This window comes from Pleurodeles waltl, chromosome 6 (assembly GCF_031143425.1).
Source record: "Pleurodeles waltl isolate 20211129_DDA chromosome 6, aPleWal1.hap1.20221129, whole genome shotgun sequence".
In the NCBI taxonomy this organism is placed as follows: domain Eukaryota; kingdom Metazoa; phylum Chordata; class Amphibia; order Caudata; family Salamandridae; genus Pleurodeles; species Pleurodeles waltl.
In genome coordinates this window covers 220,067,381-220,090,668 of record NC_090445.1, presented here as the reverse complement: position 1 = coordinate 220,090,668, position 23,288 = coordinate 220,067,381, and the positions used below count along the sequence as shown (strand labels likewise).

Below are 23,288 nucleotides of genomic sequence, written 5' to 3'. Positions count from 1 at the left end.
CTGGTGCCTAAGTGGATTCTGCCCCCTATAGGGGCAGATGGGCCTTAAAAAAAAAAAAAAATAGGCCGATCTGCCACCAAGGGGGGCAGAAATGGCCAACGGCTTTGTCCCCCCTTTTGGGGGGGTGACCCTTGTGAAAGGGGGCGCCTCCAGCACAAAAAAGCTAAGGGGAACAAAAAAAAATTCCCTGATGTCTTGGGGCAGATGGGCCTAAAAATAAAATCGGCCGATGGCCATCAGTAATGTGCCCCCCTTTGGAGGGGTGACCCGTGCCAAAAGCCCCCCCCTCTCCTCCCCCACACACACACAAGATCCCTGGTGCCTAAGTGGATTCTGCCCCCCTTGTTGGCAGATGGGCCTAAAAAAAATAGGCCGATCTGCCCCCAAGGGGGGCAGAAATGTCCAACAGCTCTGTGCCCCTTTCGGGTGGGGGGGCGACCCTTGTTGAAGGCAAAAAAACAAAACAAAGGGGGGAAAACCAAATCACTGATGTCTTGGTGGCTATGGGCCTAAAAAAAAACAAGTAGGCCCAAAGGGCGGCAGAAATGGCCAACACTAATTTTCCCACTTTGTGGGGGCGATCCTTGCCCAAGGGGTGCCACCAAGACCCAAAACACACACACAAGACACAATCACTGGGGCCTAGTGGGGTTCACAACCCCCCCTCCCTGGGGTGAGAATGGCCAAAAACATGGCTGATCTAGCCTGGGGGTGGGAGGGGGGATTCCCACGGGGGGAGAGCTAGTGACCCCCCCCACCTCCCTTCCTACCCCTGTAGCCATACACTTCAGCTCCGTAGATAGTCACAGCTGCTACCTTAAATCTACATACACGCAGGATACTGAGAGATTGCCCCCCCCCCCCAACAATCTTTTCTTTACAACTAATAACAGCAAATACAGCTTGCTTCAGAGTGGCTACAGCCTTTTTATTTTATGGTGGTTCCAAACAAGCTTATTATCAAAGGGTATGCTGTGGTAGTAAAATTTATTCACCCACTTTAATGGTTCATTGTTAACATAGAATGCTCTCCTCAAGGCTGCCTTAGGTTTCGTAATCATAACCTTCATTTTTGTAACCTTGATGGTTAGCTGCTTTTCTGTGCTATATTCTTCAAAGTTCTTGTATAAGTTTGTCCACTGAGAGATTGATCAATGAAAGGAGAATAGCATTGTCTGGCAACAGAAATACAGATATTTTACTCCAGAGTATTGGATTGTCTTATGTTATGTTCTTCAGAAGTGGGCCAACATCTTTCAAGAATAGCGAAAAAAGCAAGGGAGCTTAGACGCCACACTGGAGGCACCCCTGTAGGAATTGAAAAACTCTCCGTAGTGTCCCCATTCCCCTGCCGATGAATCGATAGTTAAGCTTTGTAGTGCTTTTTATATGGGGTAGCTTATTTCCAGACCATCCAGTGCAAACCATGATTGATCTCTATTTACCAGATCAGATGCGGATTTGGGGGCGGGGGGGGGTCAATAAACGTTAAATACAACATATTTAACACATTTCTTAAAAAGTAAATACAGATGCATGACCTGCTCAGTGGTTCCAAGACCTTTCCTGAAGCCTGCATGGTTATCAGCAAGGATGTTTGTTTTGTCTGTCCATTCTTGTATTCAATTAAATAGAACCTGTCCATAGATCCTACCTGCCCCATTAAAGAGTGGCATGGGGCAATAGTTGTATGGACTAGCTTGTGCTCCCTTCTTATGAATCAGCACCATTGTCACAGTTCGCCATGACTTGGGGGGTATATTTGAACAGATCTCAGAATGTGATTAATTACATCCATAAAGACAAGGGCTTACAGTGAAGGGGCAAACTTAAAGAAGTCTACTCGTATTGGACCTGGCCAGGGGCTTTGTTTGATTGTTGTTCTGCAATGCATTTTCTATCTCCACAGTTGTAATATCAATGCTATTATTCTCTATGTATAGTTTACGGCCCCTATTTAAGCTTTGTGTGGACATGATTTGGTTATAACAGGAGCACAGAACCTTCTTTTTTTTTTTCTTCTTCTTCTTCTAAATATTAGTATTGATTTTACTTACAACAAGGTCAGTTGACATTTTATTTTGAGGAGATTAGCCTGCTTTGGCTTGAGAACTCCCATAGACAGTACCTGGATGTTCCTTTTTCATTTGAGGATGTGATCCAAGCTATACAAAGTTTGCCAGGAGATAAGGCTCCTGGACTGGATGGCCTTAAACCGGCCTTCTTTAAGGAATACGCAGATGTTCTGGTGCCGCACCTTCTCAAGGTCTACGCTGAAGCACTTGAGAGGGGAGTCCTTTCGGCCTCGCTACAGGAGGTTCTTATAGTGACGTTTCTGAAACCTGGGAAGGACCCTAGTAGCTGCGATTCGTATCGGCCACTCTTGCTAATAAACATTGATAACAAGATCTTGGCAAAGCTTATTGCGACGCGCCTGCAGCCTTTACTTGCATCCTTGGTCTTTCGACACTGTATAACTTGCGTAGCTTTTTTGCGATTTATAGCAGGATCGAGCCTGACGATCGTGCGGTGGCAGTCGTTCTGGATGCCGCGAAGGCTTTTGATTTGCTGGATTGGTCGTATATGTTCACCCTGCTGGCCAGAGCGGGTCTTGGCGCTAGATTTAGTCAACTGATTCTCTTATTGTATTCCCAGCCGACTGCCCGCTTGAGAATCAATGGGATGCTGTTGGCTCCTTTTTCTATTGCTAGGGGCACTCGCTAGGGTTGCCCCCTTTCGCAGCTACTCTTTGCGGTGGCAATGGAGCCCCTTGCGGCATGGCTGCGACAGCACCATAATCATAGGGTTCTGGCGTTTCGGTAGCATCCTATTCTAATCCCTCTGTATGCGGACGACGTTGTGCTGTAAGTCCGTGACCCGCAGTTGCATCTGGATGTTCTGCTAGATGAGGTTGTTCAGTTTGGCCGGCTCTCCGGGATAATGATTAACTGGTCCAAGTCTGTGGTGCTACCTCTTTCTGATGCCACTGTGCAGTGCCGATCTAGTTATCCCTTGAAATGGGCAGATGGGCAGGTGTGCTACCTGGGTATTTGGCTGAGCCGGAAGATGGACGAGCTGTGGTCAGCTAACTACGGCGCGGCAGTTGCGTGGCTGGAGGATAAGGTGGCGGTCTAGCGCTTGCTGCCATTGTCGCTGACCGGGTGCATAGCGATAGCAAAGATGGTGGTTTTGCCCAAATTCTTTTATCTTTTTGTCAATCTGCCTCTGATGCTCACGATTGGCTTCTTGAGGCGGTTGCAGTCCTTGCTTGTGACCCTTGTGTGGGCGGGGGGGACAGCCCAGAATTGCATGGGAGACTCTGACTCTACCGTTCGAGCAGGGAGGGCTTGCGCCCCTGGATCTAGAACGTTATTATTACTGAGCAGGCCCATTTTATACATTTCTGGCTGCATCCTATACGCTATTTGCCGCACTTGGCAGCAGAACATGACTCAATTTGGCCAGACAGACTGGAAGGGGTACTTGGAGGACTGCCTATGCCCTGTTGATGGGATGTGGCTACCGTGATGTGCTTGGTGCAGGCTTAGACATGTTTGCTAAAGCGGACAGGGGTGCGCGTGGTCTTTGCGCCTTCGATGCCGGTGCGTGTGGCAGTATGCCTCCCCCACTGGAGGATGGCCAGATATCGGAGCACCTCTGGGAGTTAGATATGGTTACTTTGGGGTCCTGGTCCTTGGCAGGAACGTTTAGCTCCTTGGAGGATGTGCTGGGAACGCACAGCGACACCGCGTTACAACGCTCTTTTTTAGGATCCGGGCCTTGCTGCGGGTGCGATACTCCTGCTTTCCAGCCAAGCCTCTGCTGTGCCGTGCGCTGGACTTATTGTACAAGGTGCCGACCGTTCGCCGTCTCATTCCGAGCCTGTATGCTTGCTTGCAGACCTCGGAGCCCCTGGCTGATTCTAAGGCCAAGGTACTCTGGGAGGCAGACTTGGGCGCGCCCATCTCGTAGAAAAAAGTATCTCTATTGTCCAGCAAAGTCAGCCCAGGTGTTCAACATATCAATTCAGGCGTACATGGATGAAGGAAGAAATACAGTCTAATGCAAACAATCATCCTTTCGCCCTCATTCAAAAGTAGAAGGTACATGGACTTAGCCAGACATCTAAACAACAAATCATAATGAAGGATAACAATAAAAAAAGAAGAAAAACAACCAGCTCAGCTCGCTGTCCCGCCCCACACCTCCTTCCACCCCATTCCCAAGAAAGGTACAAAGTGTATCTCCTGTCTGGTAGTCTGATTTCCCAAAGAGCAGCTGCACGAGGTACGGCGCCTAGCCATCAACAGTCTGATCAGGCGAAGTGAGCGCAGCTGTCAGTCGGGTCAAGTAGTGATCCTACTTTTCCATGATGTTACATCGCCCATTCCTGGCCATGGCATCCGCCCAGACCGAAGGCTCCGCCGACACTGAGCGGACCACATCCATCTTCCAGGCGGTGATCAGAGGGGCAGTATCTGCCTTCCAGGACATGGTGATGCGGTGTTTCGCTAGTACAAGGACTAGGCCCTGAAACACCATCAAATGTTTCATCCTTTTCGTCACTACCCCAGAATTGAGGCAACGTGCGGGGTCATGTGGCAGAATAGAGGCAGTTATTTCTAATATACAGGCGATCACTGTTTGCCAAAAGCCGACTATAACCGGGCACATCCACACCACATGAAGAAAGTCTGCCTTAACCAGGCACAGAGCTTCATAAGATGTTGTACCCACTCCTGAGCCACAATGCATTGATCCTAGTTATTCCTAAGTCCTTTAAAACCCCAAGAAATAAGATGAGTGACCAAAACCTATGAGATTTTTTCCTACAGCCACTTGGCTGTCAGTCTCCCATATTTTGTATTGCATCGCAGCTTTTTTTCCTCACTTATCAGTGCCTTATAATGTTGTCCCAAACTTGTAAAGATTGACTCGTCGTCTCTAGAATTAAGTCGACTTACTAGAGCACAAGACAGCTCCTTCTTCTTGGACCACTATTCCTGATCGAACCAATTGACCATTCGATTACCATTATTAGTATTAATGTTATTTTTAGTAGTTGTAAAGAAGGTAGATATGTTACGGGTAATGTGCTTGTTTAGTTTAACTGCTCTGTTCTCTTTACCTCTTTCAGGTGCTGTTAACAATTCTTCCAAGCTGTGATTAATTAAATTCATCATGCTCATGGCAACACTGTTGTAAATAGTTAAGCTTCTCCTAACAACCCTTCTAATACATAGCTCAGGAGTTGCAGGATAATGTTTTAGTTCATATTTCTCATTAACTTGCTTTAAAACTTTATTACAACGAAAAGCAGAGCAATGAGGGCATTATGATCTCTGGTTGTAAAGGTACCCGCATGTCCTATACTGTAGCCCAAGCTTCAGTTCTTATCGAGATGTAATCAGTGAGGGATGAACTTTTATGTCTTCTATAAGTCATGCGTGCTAAGGTACTGGATGTAGTTAGTCCATTGAGATACCTTAGCCACAAATCAGCATCCTAGGCATAAAATATTCCTCCAGCTTCTTAGTCCCTTTGCTCTGCTGTATAACACGTTCAGGGACTACTTACAAAAACTTGTCTTCAGGAGACTGTGCTACCATGATTGGCATTACCCAAGGACACGTTAAAATTGCCACAAACTATCTATATTGGGGCATGCTCTACAGTCTGATCTCATCAGTTTTTAAGAGCATCCAAGATTTTTAGCGCTATAATTCTTCCCTGTTGAAATATAAACTTCACTATATCAATAATTCCTTGCATGGGATAGTCCCCACCCAGTCTAGGATGTAATATGTTCTAAGTCATGCTTGGTACAGTGAGGAGTTCCACAGATGTTTGTAGCATTAAAGACACCCAAGTGATTTAACCCGCTGATGGACATCCAGGTGTAAGTTTACTCGACGGAACATGGTATAAAATGTATCCTTCCATGCTAATGTCTGCCATAGCCCATGTCTCTTGTAGACAACAGATGCCATTTTGTTTGATAAAGGATTGCCATTCTAAACTCCAAAACTTGGTCAGTAGGCCAAATTTCTAAACTTGGTCTTTAGGCCAAAATATTCCAGCTTACTATTATTAATACGTTTTGCCTGCTTCCCACTTCTATTCTTTCCCACTGTAGATCTCTGCTCTGATGTGGCTCAATTTGGTGGGTGATACTAAACTCTTGCACTATGTCTTGTGGAAGTTGTGGATCTGGTTGTATTTGCAAAAGCTGCAGTTAGCCATGCCCAGATGTTATGAATTGGATCATGGCCAATTTGATTATAATTTTCTCTCCCTTTAGACCAATCACAGACCACCCTCTCATTCTCCTTTTTTGTGAAACTAGTTGTTTGGCTTCACATTTGATTTTTTTGTTTCGGTAAGATATGATGGGTCTCATAGATTACTTTAGATTTTTGTTGTTGGGTAACCCCATACAAACCCAGAGTGTAGAAGATCTGCACTGTGATAATACTACTTGCTAAACCTTTACAGGAGGATATATATATATAGGCCAAGTAGATTAGTAAATAACCGGCAGCCTCGAGTTTCGAAGATGGCCCATACTTTCATACCTGGTTCAGACGATTGTTGTGTCTAAATACCAAGCCTGCTATTTCTGTCACAAACCAACTGTGTGTATCAGAGAACAAGCACAGCCCCACAACTGATGAAGGCCATTTGTCGCCCCCACATCAAACTTCGGTTAAAAGGGGCGCTGAAGTGCCCATCCTGTCATGATAGCACTGGCTCAGCGATCTTCTCTCTAATGCCTACCTCTCTGCGCTCACTTTTGATACACGGAGGCATATGAGCAGCAATTAGGAGACAGTCAGAAGGAGGTAGCTAAATGTTTTTTTCTGCTACTTCAAAATAATAAACGGTGTTCTTTAAGAAAAACATTACGTGATAGCAGGCACCAATCTTCTACACTAGAGGTTCTTCTTACCGTTTGACTTCTGCGGACCCCAACTGAATTATTACTGTAGTCCGGGACCCCCACTGAGTCATTATGGAAAGCCATGGGCCCCAGGCCTAAGCAATTTTGATTATTTGAATCTCAAACAATACACAAAAATACAGAAACTAGTGTACGTCAAACAATGCTTTAATATTTTTTTAATTCCCAAATATAGAAAAGTTTTTTTTCCCAATTGTTCAATTTTGCTTCACTTGAGTATACTTTATTTTGATTTGTTAATTTTTAATACGACATAATTTTGTAAACAGTTGTGGACCCCTGTGTAGGGCTCGTTGACAACCAGGGGTCTTCAGACAACAAGAACTGTGCTAGACGCTCTTTTTTGTTTATAAGGAATAACAATGATATGCTTCAGCAGAAATGATCATATAACACACATGCATTTGCATAAGCTTGATTATCATATTTGCTCGAAACAACAGAAGAGCCAAACAGCATGCTAGGAATGTATATTTCTCTAACTTTCATTCCCAATCCAAATAAGAGAGTTCAGAAGGTAGAAACGGAGTGTTACAACAATAGGTATAATTGTATTTTTATTGCACGCATATGCTTCCCATTTTAGGTCGCACTTTTTGTTTTTGTCTGCTGTTTTTTAAACATTTTATTTATTTTTTGTATGCTTGAGTTTGCAAATATGTTTTAAAGTAGATGGGTAAGTAGGATACTGCAAGAATGAGTAAGTGGGTAAAACAGTCAATCAAACAGGATTTGTAAAGCTCATCTAAGCACCCTCAAGGGTATAAAGGTGCTTGCCGGTCTCAGCAGCTCACTCGAATAGCCAGGTCTTGAGGGCTTTACGGAATTCCAGATGAGAGGTGATGGTCTGAAGATGCAAGGGGAGGCTGTGTCAGGTTTTTGCTGCTATTTGGGAGAAGGCACACCCTCCACTTCTGCTTCGATGGATGCATGGACTGTGAGCAAGTGATAAGGAGGAGGAGCGTAGTTCTCTTGACGGTTGGTGGAAATTCAGGCAGTGGTAAATGTGGGCAGGTCACTGGTTGTGTTGAGATTTGAGTTCATGAGTCAGCAGCTTGAATAAGCAGCTCTTCTGCAAGGGGAGCCAGTGGAGTTTCGTGAGGTGTGGTGTGATGTGGAATTGTCGGGGAAGGTTGATGATTAGTCTGGCTGTGGTACTCTGTATGGTCTGAAGTCTTTGTGGGAGTTGCGAGGCGATCCCTATTGTAGAGAGTGTTGCTGTAGTCTAGTCAATTGGTGATGAGGGCTTGTCACTGTGCACCTGACAAGGCCTACCTCTCGCTTTCCACAAGTGTTTTTTTGGAAAAAGCAAGGTTTTCAGATGCTTTCTAAAGCAAGTAATATTCACACGTGATCTAAGACTGGCCGGAAGCTTATTCCACCGTAGTGCAGCCCATAAACAGCATTTTCCTGAATTTTGGCGCACATAGTAAATTAGATGTGGACCGCAAATTCCTCGGTGGCCTATAAGGTCTGAATTTCTGTCGTAACAACACAAGTCGCCCTGTCTTATTAAAGATTTTGTAGCCCACACACGTTGATTTGAAAATTATTCTGTCTCACCCGGAGCCAGTATAGCTCTCTGTCAGTGCTCTTGAGAAAGAATCATATCTCGTTTTTTTTAATGCAAGTTTAGCTATCATTGTTTGAACTCTTTGCAGCCTTTTAATCAAATAGTCTGGTGCACCCACTAAGAGAGCATTGCAATAATCAATTCTACTTACGATGATGCTCTGAACCGCGAGTTTTCTTGCTGTCTGAGGCAGCAATATACAATTTTTCTGAGGTTCTGGAGTAACCCAAAGCAGGTGGCCGCAGTTTTGTTGTTATGATTATCTGTGGGTAGCTTATCATCTACCTGCACTCCTAGGTTCCTTACCACTTGGGCCATTTTAAGGTTATCGCGGTTGATCCAGTGCCAGAAATTATTCGGGTGTAAATAGGGATCCTTGGAGGAAGAGCAGCATAGAAACTCAATTTTTCCTTCATAGAACAACTTTAGTTCAGCCATTTTCTCATCTCTCTTTCAAGCAAATATGGAATCCTTTAGGTGGGGTAAGGCTAGTCTTGTCCAGAGACAGCTGTGTATCATCTGTGTAATTCACAAAAGAGATCCTATATGATCTAATGAGTCAGTAGTGGGTGCAGATATATGTTGAAGACAATGGGGCTTAATGCTGAACCCTGTGGAACCCCATAATCTGTTCTCTTGAATTCTCTGCAGAAGAGAGGAATTGAAATTGCTTGGTTTCTTCTTTTTAAATAGGATTCAATCCATTCCAATAGTTTGCCTTCTGCGCCTATTTCCCTCATTCTGCATGACAGTATTTTGTGGTTAACAGTGTCAAACGTAGCTGACAGTTCGAGTAATATCAGGACTCCTGTTTGGCCTTTATCCACAGTCATCCTCAACTCATCCATGGCCAGAATCAGCGCTGGTTCTGTGCCATGTGCTGGTCTAAATTCCATCTGATCATTTTCCAAAATGTTGTAATTTTCCAAATAGCTTGCTAGCTTCTCATTAACATATTTCTCAACTATATTTGCTGGTTAAGGGAGTAACAATATGGGGTGATAATTACTGAGGTCATTTGTATCAGCTGTAGCTTTTTTTCAAAAGCGGGGTAATTAAAGCTTTCTTCCAGGCTTGATGTACTGTGCTGGTCATCAGGGATTGATTGCAGATCTTTAAAAGACTCAGACATAGATCATCCGCCCAGACTTTCCATATGTTGGGTGGAATTGGGTCAATAGAGGAGATTGTCAGGGACAGGGATTTAAATTCTTCAACATTCATTAACTTAATTCTCTAGTTTTGATCCCACCACTGCTGGGTGCGTACTCCTCGTAAGCCTCTCAACAGAAGGTGGACCTTCCTCTGCTGTGACACTGTTTCTCCTCCATAATTATCTCAATTGTCTCTATAAAGAACTCCGACAAGTTATTGCAGAGTTCCTGTGATGATTTTATCTTCGGTTTCACACAATGTGGGTTAACTGGATCTCTTATTATGCCAAATACCTTTCAAGGCCTACTCATTGCTTATGCAATTGATTTAGTGTAATAACTCTTTAGCTCTCCTGATGTAATTTTTATAATTGTTCAGTGCCTTTTTTTAATAACAGCTTATTGTTATCTAAGTATGCCTTTCTCCACTGTCTCTCAAGTTTATTACATTTCATTGTAGTCTCTTTAGGAGGGTACGGATGTTGTCTATGGCTGTGATCAGGGTGGTCTTGGTACTGTGATTGCTGCAGAAGCTGGATTGAGAGGCGTTGAGTTGCACAAATGCAAGGATGAATGACAATGTGCATCTATTATCACGTTCTGAGTGCTTAAGCTCACCACTGACTTAGAGGCACTTTGATTTATAAGCCAGACCAATTGGCTTGAAAATGCTGTGTAAGCTGGCAAGCAAGATTATGTTGTCTTATGGAAAACACGTCAAGTGATAACCTCATGGACCATTTCTTCTCAAGGCTATGCTGAACTTAACTAATTTGTATAATAATTTTCTTAAAAGAGAAAAGTGAAGCACAGTAGACGTTTCTGGCTAAATGTCCTCTGTCCCAATAATTAAGTCTCCCTTAAGGGAAAGATTTTGGCTTAACAAGGTGCTCCACAATTTGTAGCTATACTTGGATGGCCCCATGTTTTATGCAGGAGGGTAAGTAACTGAATATCAACTGCTAACATTCTAGCTATGCTCTAATTTATCTTTTTCCCCTAGGAGGAAGTTTCCTTAGACGATGTTTGCCAAGAAATTTTCAAAAAATGGTGTGAAGCTGAAAAATCATTACAATCTCAAGAGAAGAAAGAAGGTATTGCTGTGAGCTCCACTGGGGTAAATTGACTGAGTGCTTTGCAGACTTCTCCAGGCAATGTATTTTTGTAGTTCGAAAAGGGACGGAGGGCTGTTGTTTCTTCCAAATACATCTCGATCGTTATAGTTACAATGTTATTTTGTGTTTATATTCTACCAGTAAATAAGTAAAACACCCGATACGGTACATTGTGGTCAGAACTATAAGCATAGTTGAACAAACCTTCCTCAGTTCTTTTATACAGGGGCTTTGCAACCGTGGCCCTTGATTACTATTATCATACAAGGTTTTCAGGCTAGCAACCACTGTAAATATCTATTTTGATTTCTAGCAAGTACACTTATTTAGTTTGGACACCCTGAAGGCCTGGCACGAGCAATACATACCACTTTTTTTTTGTCATCTTTCTTTACCTTGCTCAGTCCTTTTGACTCTGTTGGCATTTCTGTGTTTCACCTTGGTGGGACTAGGCAAAAACTCTTCCCTGATGCCTCTTGTTAGGATGGCATATTTTCATGCATCACTGGTCTTCAGCAAGGGTCAGAGAGGTGCCACCACAAGATATTCTCTTTCCAGTCCAGGCTTCGCTCGGGGCAGTCTGCCACATTTGTCATACAGCGAGCTGACTTTGAAGGATAAATATGTGAGCCAGTATCCATGAGTGCCTTCCTCAGTATTCTAATCTTCTTTTTATTACGATTGCTTGCAGATGATGCGGGAGTAATGCATCTCGACCTAAGAGCTGTCCAAGCTACTCGTAATATTTGTTGGCTTTTCTAAGTGAAGCTTTCTAAGAGAAAACTTAGACAAAACCTTTTGAAAAAAGGAAAAAAATAAACATATGTATTAGACTGAAAACTTAAATGATTAGGATTCATCTCCATTTATACACCAGCCTCTTCATTGAAGAACATCTCCTCTACATAGCAATCCTGTAGACTCACTGTTGCGTGAACCAGCATTTACGCCCAAACTGGAGATTGAATAGTAGACAGTCCAGAATAAGGGCGTGCCTAGTAAAGGCTATCTCACAAAGTCCAAGAAAGGCTAATAAAAGGAAAGGAAGGGAAAATGTGATGCTTACGAAAAGGGGGCTATCCCCTGTGGCAAACTTAAAAGAATCAGCCAGAAAAGAATAATATCTGCTAAAACTTAACACACTTTCTGATGCTTCAAAGTTTCCCGCATCTGCAAATAAAAAGTTGAATTAAGAAGCATTATGTGAAGGCTGCATTCTCTCTGCACATGAGAAGATAAAAGGACAACAAAGCGAAGGACTAGGGATGATACGGAGAGAACAGCAAATGATAACCACACTTCTTTTTTTTTTTTTTTTTTTTTTTTTAAGTTTTAATTTTTCAAACATAAGTACTTGACCAGTGTGTTTCTAACAGTTGCTATTTCATTATAGCCAACATGACTATCTGAACCATCAAAGGAAAGAATTTTGGACAGAAAGACGTTGCCAGTGTATACAGCTAACCTTTTTTTATAAAGCAGATGGGCCTCACTTGCCTGTAAAAACGAGCAGGAGGCAGCATGGAACTTGGCAACTATGAATTGCCTTTTATTTTTAATAAATACGTTTTAAGAGTAAGCTGTCCAGCGATGCCTGAAGTTCTTTTGTTTAAAATGCCTCTGCAGCACTCATGTGGGAATGTGTTCTGGGAATAAACAAACGTAGCAGGTTTGTGGTCGTACTAGGTTTGTTTTTAAGTGCTATACTAATAGTACCGCCATACATGCCACACTGTGAAATACGAGTAGAAGCAAATATATATATATATAGGTGTCACAGTTAGCAGCTTAGCCCTGCTAAAGTCTACTTATCTACAGGGAAACAAAACGTGTGGGCATTAATCACTGAATTACAGACTCCAGCTTGTACGAAGTATTTGTAATGGACACATTCACAGAAAACAGCAAGTTCTCTTCAACTTAGCGGAGACTTACTAATCACTCTGGCACAAAATAGCATCAGACAGCAAGACTAGTCAAGGTTGTTTTGCATTGGGGTGTGCTGGAGGTCTGCTCAGTAGTATGATTCAGCTTCAACGAAGCAGTACATACAGCTTAGAATTTGTCACTACTGATCTCTCTATAGAAAAAGAAAAACCTCACCTAAGTGATATTTAACATCCTTTGTATAAGGGTCCGTACCTGGCGCTGGAAGTGGAGGGCATCATGCACATATATAAACAATATCTGAGACTCTTAAAGAATGATGCTGGGGTGCTCAAATAGCTATAAGTAAAACATATTTCACAAAGTACTACATCAAAAACAATTTTGCCTCAAAAGAAAGAACAGATAACTTGAATTTTCATCCTTTAGCCTAAAAATATATTCACTCAGTCAGTGCATCAAAATGCAATAATAAAAAACATACTCTTATTAAATTTACAGTTATTAATATTTTTAGGCCTTGGGCAGACAGATAATGCCTTGTCTGTTTGAGACATTTTGTTTAGGTATAGGGGGCATATAGCCCGCCCATTGCTTACCATATGTTGGCTTCATTGTCTCTCCCTTTTGCTTGGTTCTTATTGGTCAGTTGCTATATGATTCTGTCCTCTTCATGTGTTTGTTCCTTGTCTAGAGTCTGGACATATTACTTGTGTGCTTCTGCTAATTTTTAGGCTCTGCTTCTATCATTGGGTTTAAGCAGTGTACCAGAGCCCGTCGTTTTCAACTGGCTTCATTGTACTTCTCGCTATCCATGTTCCACCTCCTGTCCGTCTGCCTGCCCTCACCAGCCCTCCCTTCTTTAGTCATCGGTGTTGCTCTCACCTTACGCACACTCTTCCTCTTTTGTCCCCCATCCCATCCTTCCCTCCCTTAACTGTCTGCGTTGGCCCCCTACTCGTCAAAACAAGAAATGCACTATGATGCGGATACCGCTGGCTGCGTCATATTTTTCTCCTCCACATTCCGCTGTTGTCTGTCTTCTTCTCCTTCTCCCTCCCTACCTCAGCAATAGAATAAACACGCATTGGCCAAGCCAATAGTCCTCGGCTGTGCAGGAGCCTTTGGCTTTGGCAATGTGTTTTAGTCATGTTGTACTTCAGAGTGGCTGCTGTTCAACTTGGCTAAAACGTTTGTGGCATAGAGGACAGTGCCATGGAGTGTCGCAGTGTGGAGTGTCGCGGAGTGGTGTTATGTGCTATAGAGTACAGTGCAATGTTGCAGAGTAGAGTGTTTTGGGATGCAGTGGTGTAGAGTTACATAGTCTGCATTGGCCTAGAGTGGTGTAGATCACAGTGGTGCAGAGTAGAATAGAATACATTGAGGTAGAGTGCAATGGTGTAGAGTTGGGGCAGAGTAGAATAGAATTCAGTGATGTAGAGTGCAGTGGTTTACAGTATAGTGGTTAGAGGGCAGTGGAATAAAGTATAGTGATGCAGAGTAGATTATAGTGGCGTAGAGTGCAGTGGTGCAGAATGTATTGATGGATAGTGCATTGGGTTTGCGTAGATTAGTGCAAAGTGTAGTGGTTTTGAGTACAATGGCGTAGAGTGCAGTGGTGTAAAGTGGTATAGGGCATAGTGGAATGGTCTATGTTATATATATATGGTATAGTGGCAGAGTGCAATGGTACAGAATAAATTAGAGTGGCGAAGAGTGCCGGGTAGAGGGGCATATAGTGCATTGGATTAGCGTAAAGTGGAACAAAGTAGAGGACAGAGGCGTAGAGGGAGGTGGTGCACAGTAGATTGAAATTGAGTGCATTATTTTTCAGTAGAGTGCAGTGGGGCAGGGTAGAATGTAGTGGCGTAAGAGCAGTGGTGCAGAATAGAGTGGCGCGGAGTGGTAAATAATTAAAGTGCATTGGTGTCGAGTGCAGTAGTGAAGACTGCAGTAGAGTGGCATGGAGTTTATTGGCATATAGTGGTGTAAAGTGGCATAGAGTACATTTGCATAGAGTATAATAGAGTAGAGTGCAGTGATGTGGAGTGACGTAAAATGGAGTGGTGCAGAGCTCAATGGAGTGGTGTAAAGTGGAATATGTATGGTGTGGTTGCACACTACCAGTACAGACAACACATTTTCAATTGAAATGACCATTGCATGTGCCCAAACATTCAGTTTTACTCATAAAAAATATACAGTTGAGATGTCTTGATCATATTAAAATATTTGTTACCACCACTCTTGAGAATTACAAAAAGTGCTTCATTTGGCTTTATAAAGAAAAAGAAATCATTATTTCACATCAGGATTGTCACGTCACATTAACCCACTCACTTTGAAGTTAGAGCAAGAAAAGTAAACACCAATCTTCTTTGGAAGACAGAGCCTGGCATTTGATCTCTCAGAACAAGATTTAAAGGCATCTTTGCAGAAAGCAAGCACTGTGGAAGACAGTAAATAGGGTGTGCTCCTTTGGGAGGGACGTACTCGAGCTGGGCAGCCGAAAACAAATAAAGCCAGCAAATAGAAAGCAAGCAAATGTGAGTTACAAACCACAAATCCAGTGTTAAGCAATGAGCGGAAGGCAATCTCGGGGAAGTTTTCTGAATATGCCCAAGATGTCTTTCGCAGGCCAGACAGCTATGCTGCCTGATAGGCTCAGACCTAAAAAAAAAGGGCATCAGTGCCAGGCCAAGAGGGCTTGCCAGCAAGGAACGAGCCTGGGAACCATATGCATCTGCTCTCCTCCCTTATGTCATCAAGTCTGCTGCCGGTTATTGATGGACAGTGTTTAAACTGTTTTCTGCAATGAGGTAATTATTAGTCACCTTAAACAAGTTATGTTTGGTTAGTTTACTTTTTTCGAGGGTGCTCAGGTGTTCTGCCCCGTGTTTTTTTTTTCCTTCACTAGCACAAAAGGTATTTATTCCCTTTGTGCCTTTGTTTGCGTTCATTGAACCAACTCCACACATAACAGCAAATGTAATTGAATAGGGGAACTTTGATTACCAAAGTAGTTTTGTAAATGTTGTCAATATGACACTTTTCTATGTGTTGTTGTCTGTGCGTTCCAACACTGGATAATGTTCTTCTCACAGTATAAATACATCACCAAAACATGTTTAGCCTTTTGTTTGAAATGTTGGAAGGGAATAATACTAATGTATTACTGTTTGGACAAAATAATTCTGACAAACGGTGGACATTTTGGTGTCAAGTAGTTTTACTGAATATGGATGTGTCTTTTAAAAACAATATTATTTGCAATTTGTTTGAAACACTTGTGCAGAGTTAGTGCAAACGACTGCTCTCCGGATGTTCACTGTGAACGAAAAAAGTGTCATGATAACTGTCTGTGGCTCGAATGACCGGGCTTTCCAGATCACTGTCCATGTCTTTTTACAGAGATATTTCTAGGGATAGCATGTTATTTTATCCTGTAGAAAGTACCAACAGAATTGTAGAATGTCTGTCAGTCTAGCTGTCTATGTATCTACTTACCTGCATTTCTGTCACATTCATATTTACAGCTGTTTATTTACTTGTCCCTTTTGAAAAAATGCTTTTGTGGAACACTTTATATGTTACGTCAAACCAATTGAAATCGTTGCTTATCTATCTGACTGACCCTTCTTCAATTTTCACTCTATAGGAACGTTATGTATAAAGGCAGCTATTATTTATAGTGCTTAAAATCTGCAAAACCTCAGTATTTCGTGCCATATAATACTATTACATTTATGGATGTTACTATTTTAGTGTCATCCATCCCTCCATTCTCTTACTCCCTCAGGTCTATTAAACTGACTGATGCCATACTGTACGTTGACCCAGCGAAGCAGAATAGTAAATAGTGAACACCAGATATCACTCCGAATGATAGTGTGAAGTTGAGATGTAAAAGTATACACACCAGACCTTAATACATTATACACCTGTAATGTTGTCCTGTCTTTCAAAGTACCTTTCTGTATGTGGAAAAGTAAAACTGTTGAGCTAGTCCAAGACAAGTTTGTTTGGTAGAGTTCGGGGTGGGGGTGCCATGCAGGCAGATGGATCACAGCATATGATCTCACTAGAAGCCAAACTGGAAAATGTGCTGGCGGCAATAGAGCACTCCAGAATGTCGCTAGAAACCAAAATTGACAGTGTGGCCTCGGACCTGATGTTACTACATGCGGACCACGGTGAACTAACGAATAGAGTGACGATAACTGAGCAAATGCTAAAATGCGTACAGCCACAGACCAGCAACGTGGTTGCTGCTCTAAAGACTTTGCAGGACCAAGCCGGGACGCTGGAGCGAAGGGGCTGGAGACGCAGAAGAAAGATTGTAACTAAATAATATTCGAGTGGTAGGCCAATGGTGGCCAATGCACGTGTAATGTTTTTTCCCAGATTACACAATAGCAGTGCAGAAGCAACAAAGCTCCTTCATGGCAGCGAAGAGGCGACTCCAGGGATTGAATTTAAAGTTCTCAGTCTTGTTCCCTGCATGGCTTCGAGTGATTGAAAGAGACGCATCGCACTTTTTCGACTAGCAGAACATGTCTGCCAATCATTGGATGGGCGCGACACACATGCTGTCAGGCGTGAAGCAACAGACAAATCAACTGCTGGGGAAGAGCCAGTAACGGCCGTTGTCGCCACCGCACCGGTGGAAGTAGGTCGCACCTAACTTAAAAGAAATCATAATGGAACAACCACAAGCACTGCACCATGCTGCAACCATCACCGAGCACACTCCTCTCACGGACCAAGAAGAATGGCCCAATACATTCCTCCAGTGACAAAAGTTCTGTATCTACCTGGCTGTCCCATGCTGAGTCGGGCTGCTTCCTGAAGTCACCCTGCAGACAGCAGAGAACATAATATGACCCTGATGACGGTGTGTGGGGTCAATGAACAGTAAATATGCTGGTATGCAGAGACGCAGGCGGAATAGACTCAAGCCAGCACAAGTCAAACACTTTGGGGAACAAATATATATTGGACCCGCTCGTGTGAGGGCAGAGTGAAGCAGTGGGGCACAGAGAGAGAGCGCAGCCCTGGTGGTCATTTCGACCGCACTGCTGATGTCTATTAATTTCCGAGCACTAGGGGCTTGTACCACTATCAGCTGTTGGCCCCTTACAGAAACCGGACAGTAGTTGAGCAAGTTTGATTTACATTCGATGCTCACTGGTATGGGTGGGTATTTGATGGATACATGTTGTAGGCATGGTCAAACACACACTTGGCAACACCACAGGTCAACATGTACCGCTGCAGGGTATGTAGTGCACGGCTGGCACACCCAGTCTCCCCCCTCACCCCCCCTCCACCTGCCCACCACCCCCGCAAAGAAATCCTTACTTGTTCTGGCATGTCAACACTTAAAACACTGACGTGGAATGCCAGAAGGATTCACACCCCTAAGCATAGATATGCCATGTATTCATACCTTCAGCGCTACCTTGTGGGTATAGCCTTTTTGCAAGAATCACACCTAGTACAACAAGAAGCTACTAGATTACAAAAGTGTTGAAAAGGGCAGGTTTGCGCTACTGGGTACTCGTACGCCTGCGGGGCGTTTAATTGGATTAAACCAGGCTCCCTATTCGCCTCTGAGGAAGTGGTTGCGGATCCAGAGGGCCGTTTTCTGCTTGTCAAAGGTAGATTAGACGGTCAACACGTGTTACTTGGCAGTGTATGTGCTCCTAATTTGGAACAAGCAACATTCCTATGGTCGATTTCCTAAACCCTCTCGTGCTGGAGCGACCACCATGGCTTATTGGAGGCGATTTTAATACTGTGATAGGTAACCCATTAAACCGTTCATTTCCCCCACTGTCCTGCACTGCTGCATCAGCTAACGCCAGATCATTACAGGAGTAGCTCCACAGCTGGGACCTGGTGGATTTCTGGCACCCCAGCATCGACACAGCTAGAATCTATTCGTACTATTCTGCACCACACTCATTGCACGTAAGAATTCATAGGCTCGTGTGTTCATGCAACATACTTCCGAAAATTACTGATGTAGCTTACCTTGGATGCACTCACTCTGATCATAACCCTCAGTATCTGCAGTTGGACTGGTGACTGGGCTTCTCACCGGTTCCGACTTGGCACCCTTAGCCCACGACATTGGAGGTCCCCCCATTTCGAGATTCAGTCGCCGCGGCGATTACTGAATACTTTGACAGAAAACTGGATACCACTGGGAGGCGGTCCCTGGAGTGGGACGCTTTCAAGGTCACACTACGAGATCACTACATGGGCCTGTGCTGGAGTATATGACGGCAGTTAGATGCGGGGGTCACGGACCTGGAGCCGAGACTAGTGTGGCTTGAAAACGAGACTATAAACAGACTTAATTAACAGAAACAGACTAGTTGAGGCACACAATGTGAATGTCTTACCCTACTAGAAAGGCTGAGGTGCCACAACTATGTGCTGCACTCAGCTAAACCTCACGCAACCGCGGACGGGTCTGGCACTCTCCTGGCAAGGCTGATCAGGCGCAAAGACATGAGTGCACCCATAGTAGCACTTCACCCCTCTAAGGGGGCACATATTATACACGCAGAACGAGATTCATTGCAAACTGACTAACAGAAATACCACAGTCTACCATTCAGACCTGGTGCCTACATTAGAGGATATTGCATCGTATCTGTTGGGTGTGCCACTCGCGGTGAACAAAGAGAGGAATGGGATGTCCCGATCACACACTGCGAAATACGCAAAGCAATAAGATCATTGGCGACAAGTAAGACAGTCTGCCCTGATGGACTCCTGGCGGAGTTTTTTACAAGGCATACACCCCGCTTCTGCCGCCTCGGTTATCTGAACTGTATGTGGAGGCACTGGAGGCTCCCAAAATCTCAAACTCTCCAAACAAAGCACTTATGGAACCACTGCCAAAACCAAATAAGGACCCCACGGTTTTGGACTCTTACCGACCACTGGCACTTCTAAATACAGATTATAAAATCCTGGCAAAAGTACTGGCGGAACGCTTGTCTCCATTGGTCCCCGACCTGGAAACTGTGACACTATCACTCACAATTTTATTATATATATTTTTTTTATATATAAGCACATCACTTGTGCTTTCCCAGTCCAATATTTTCAAATTCAAATCTGCATGCATGTCATTATTGACTTGAGCAGGTGGCCTGCTTGACGGAAATTCGACTTCGGGTGTTGGGAGATACACAAGTTGGTTGCATACTAAAGCTACTGTGTGTTTTCTTTCATTTAAACCCCTGAAAATCCTGTTCAAAATAGATGGGTGATGGAGCCTGGTTAATGTGCCGTTCAGAGCAGTTGTTTCACTGCCTGGGGAGCTAACTACTTGTTTGAAAAACCTAGGGTTAGTTATGTATGTCTAATGAGGAAATCTGCAGAGAGGAAAGTTTGTTTCTGATCCATTCAGAATGTGATGGCCATGTAGTTTAAGGTGATAGGTTACTCCTAAAGACGTGTACGCTGTGATCTGTTCAGTTTCTTTTTCCATTTGAAACTTGACCTATGTTTACCATATGACAATACTTTTGTATTAGTATAATTAATTAGTAAATCATTCTCAGCGCTACACTCTCCCAGTCATTTTAGCTGTTTTTTGAAGAGTGGGGGTGAATATCTGACATTGTTCAGCATTCCCTCCATCACTTGTTCTTCTTGGACTACAATAATCAAAGGCACAGTGTGTCTTGAAAATACATGTTATATGTGTACATGTTGTATGTCTTGTCTTAAACAAATCTAGGGAATAGAATTGACCATGGGCACATAAATATTTATTTGTAAGTCATGTTGAAAGCCCTGGCCTCTTTGGCCTAGCAAAAATAGGGGCTGAAACATGTTGACATTTAGAGTGGGGGCGTAGGTTCATAATTTGTATATGCTCCCCAGTCTTTCCATTTTAATCATACCTATAAAAAAACATTAATGAAAGGGATACCTTAGGTGTTTTTCTAGGTATTTTTTCAGCATAAGACCCCAGTAGAAAAAAATATCTTAAGTGCTCTATAGGATATAGTGGAGCCCATCCTGGTTTTTAGGGACCAGGATGAGACCCGAGGATGAAGCATGACACTAATAGAGTGTGGGAGATGGTAAGGGGGGGGGGTCTTTGAAACAACACTGAATGATGGCATAGATCAGGACATCACTCTATATACCTAGATTATTTTCAAATTGCTGTGGTAGTGGGCCAAAACAAACTGTGTGTCGGACACTCAAGGTGCTAAGAGTGTACTGCATTTGGTCCTTACATTAGAAGTTGCCACAGCCTCTCTCATCACCCAACAGTACCATCCAAAGACATAGCAAGGGGGCTACTCCTTATCCGTGAGAAACTTGCAGCAGAATAGCATCCCTGTGCTGTTGGCATGCAGCAACACATCATGTCTGTTCTTCAGATCTTGTGTCCCCATTCTCCTCCCTAGGTCCCCAGCAATGGACAAAAACAGTGATCCTGGGAACAGCTGAATATTCATCCCCTTCATTTTCCTCTGATATATGCACCTTCATTCCTATTGCTGCCTTTGTCTTGCATGCTTGTTCACCCCCTTTGCTGTTCCTGCATTGTATGCTTCTTTATCTCCCTTCCTTCTTTGCTTGGCCATGCATATTTCTTTGTCCCCCTTCGTTCTCCCGCCTTACATTGGCCCTCACATTGATTCCTGCCTTTCTCTATCAGTTTATCCGTTCACCTGATAGTGTTACTTGTTCCTGTTTCCACTTTGGTACAGCTGTCTTTGAAGTTTCAATTGTTCCCATTCCTGCACTTTCCTTACGTGTTTAATCTTATCTGCTTCCTAAACCTTTTCTCCTTTGTTCACCTATTTTCATACACAGTCACTTTTATTCTGCATTCGTCTACCCATCCAACATGCTCCACTGCCCTCTCCCTGTTCCTATTTTCTGCGTGCTCTCCTATCTTCTTGCTCTTCCTTCTTTTCCTCCTCTGCCCAGTATGTACCCCTATCCTTGCCTCATTCTTTCCTGAATTACACCTTTTTCCTGTTTCTGTGTCATACATGCTTACTCATTGTTCTCCCTTGCTAATCCATCATGTACTTTTTTTCCTAGTAAGTATTCTAAAGTATTGATCTGGCATTTTAGCCACATGCTGCATAATCATCCTTCCTGTTTTACTACCATCCTCTGCTCTTTTGTTGAGAATACTCCATCAGTCTTATCTAAGACCCTGTCCTACATGTGGGAGGGAGTCTCACACCCTGCACCTTCCTCCTACATGCTGTCCCTTGTCATAAATGCTCCTTGCACCTTAGATTAGTTACTGCCTGGAACTGATTCTTCAAGCATCCTAATTAGTCTTTAACCAGCTTCAAATCCTTTTATCTCTCCTATAATTAATAACTGTTCGTGTGTTTCTATGCTACACTCAGTATTTTCTTTCATTAACTTTTTATCTGTTCCCTAATGAGCATCCACTTTTATTCAGGTCTTAATTCATCTAACACCTAATCATTCACATTGCAAAAAATGTGCAGAACTTTGTGTGCTTAAACCCAATTTAGTGTTGGTCCTTTCAGTAATTTGGTATGTATGTGTAATTGAGCCGGACCAGTCAGAACTGAAACCTGTGACTTGAATATCCTGCATACCAACTGGGGAAAAAAAAATGGATGGTTGGATTCCTGCAAAGTTTTGCTATGGTCACCTTTTTGAGATTTGCTTTAATTGAACCAATCTTCTTTTGCCTAGATGAGATCCAAGCGATTGCAAGCATGATGGAGAAGCAAGCCCAGATAGTGGTGAAGCCAAAGGAAATTTCAGAGGAAGAGAAACGGAGGAAGGCTGCTGTCTTGGCACAGTATGCCAACATAACTGATGAAGAAGAATATCCTTTTTCCTACAATCCTGCAGTGAATATAATTGAAGACATTTTATTAATATAGAATGTATTGTGTTCTCCATGGTACTAGCAAAAGAATATATTGCCATTGCACACATGGTCCTCTGGATGCTAGAGTAAAATTAGAATATTAACTTGGGGACTCGATTTATAAATTGGCAGTATGTACACTGCTTTGCAAAAAAGTATACATACCGCTAATATGAAAGTTCACCCGCCTGACTTAAATGCAAGTGGACCTCCAGTTTGACCATGGTGAAGACTACTCGTCTCCACCGTGGCCAGACTTCTCTGAAGGCCCTGGAGAGTAAGGGCTGTCAGAGAAATGGCTACATTCTCATCCAATGTAGATGGGTAGACATGTAGCCATTTTGTACTGTTTCTTACTGCCGGTGAAATGTGGGAGTAAGGACCAGTAAAATCCTTATAATGCTCCCCTGCAATGGGAGAAGACACCCATGGCGATGGAAGCATTATATTTTTTATTTTCAAAAAGAAAATCCTGTTTCGGGATTTTCTTTTTTAAAAGAAAAAAATGCTCCTTGCCATAGGGCTGTTTCCTTCCAACGCAGCCCTGTAGTGAACAGTAAAATCCTTGTCGGTCATTTATGAATTAGGTGGGCAGCTTCTCCACAATAAGAACGGAGTAATTTACTCCATTCCCTTGGTGGACCTACCAAGAAATAAATCTGGGGCTTGGTCTTCTAAATTCCATACA

The 23,288-nt window shown here is 43.2% G+C and overlaps 1 protein-coding gene across 1 annotated transcript in view; it reads left to right on the top strand.

Moving 5' to 3' along the window:
* Positions 1–23,288, top strand: part of CCDC43 (coiled-coil domain containing 43) — a 71,036-nt gene that overhangs the window by 14,250 nt on the left and 33,498 nt on the right. Inside the window, exons 2-3 of the mRNA XM_069237922.1 lie at positions 10,692–10,782; positions 22,420–22,555. Of these exons, the coding sequence (XP_069094023.1) occupies positions 10,692–10,782; positions 22,420–22,555 (227 nt within the window). The remainder of the gene's footprint in view (positions 1–10,691; positions 10,783–22,419; positions 22,556–23,288) is intronic.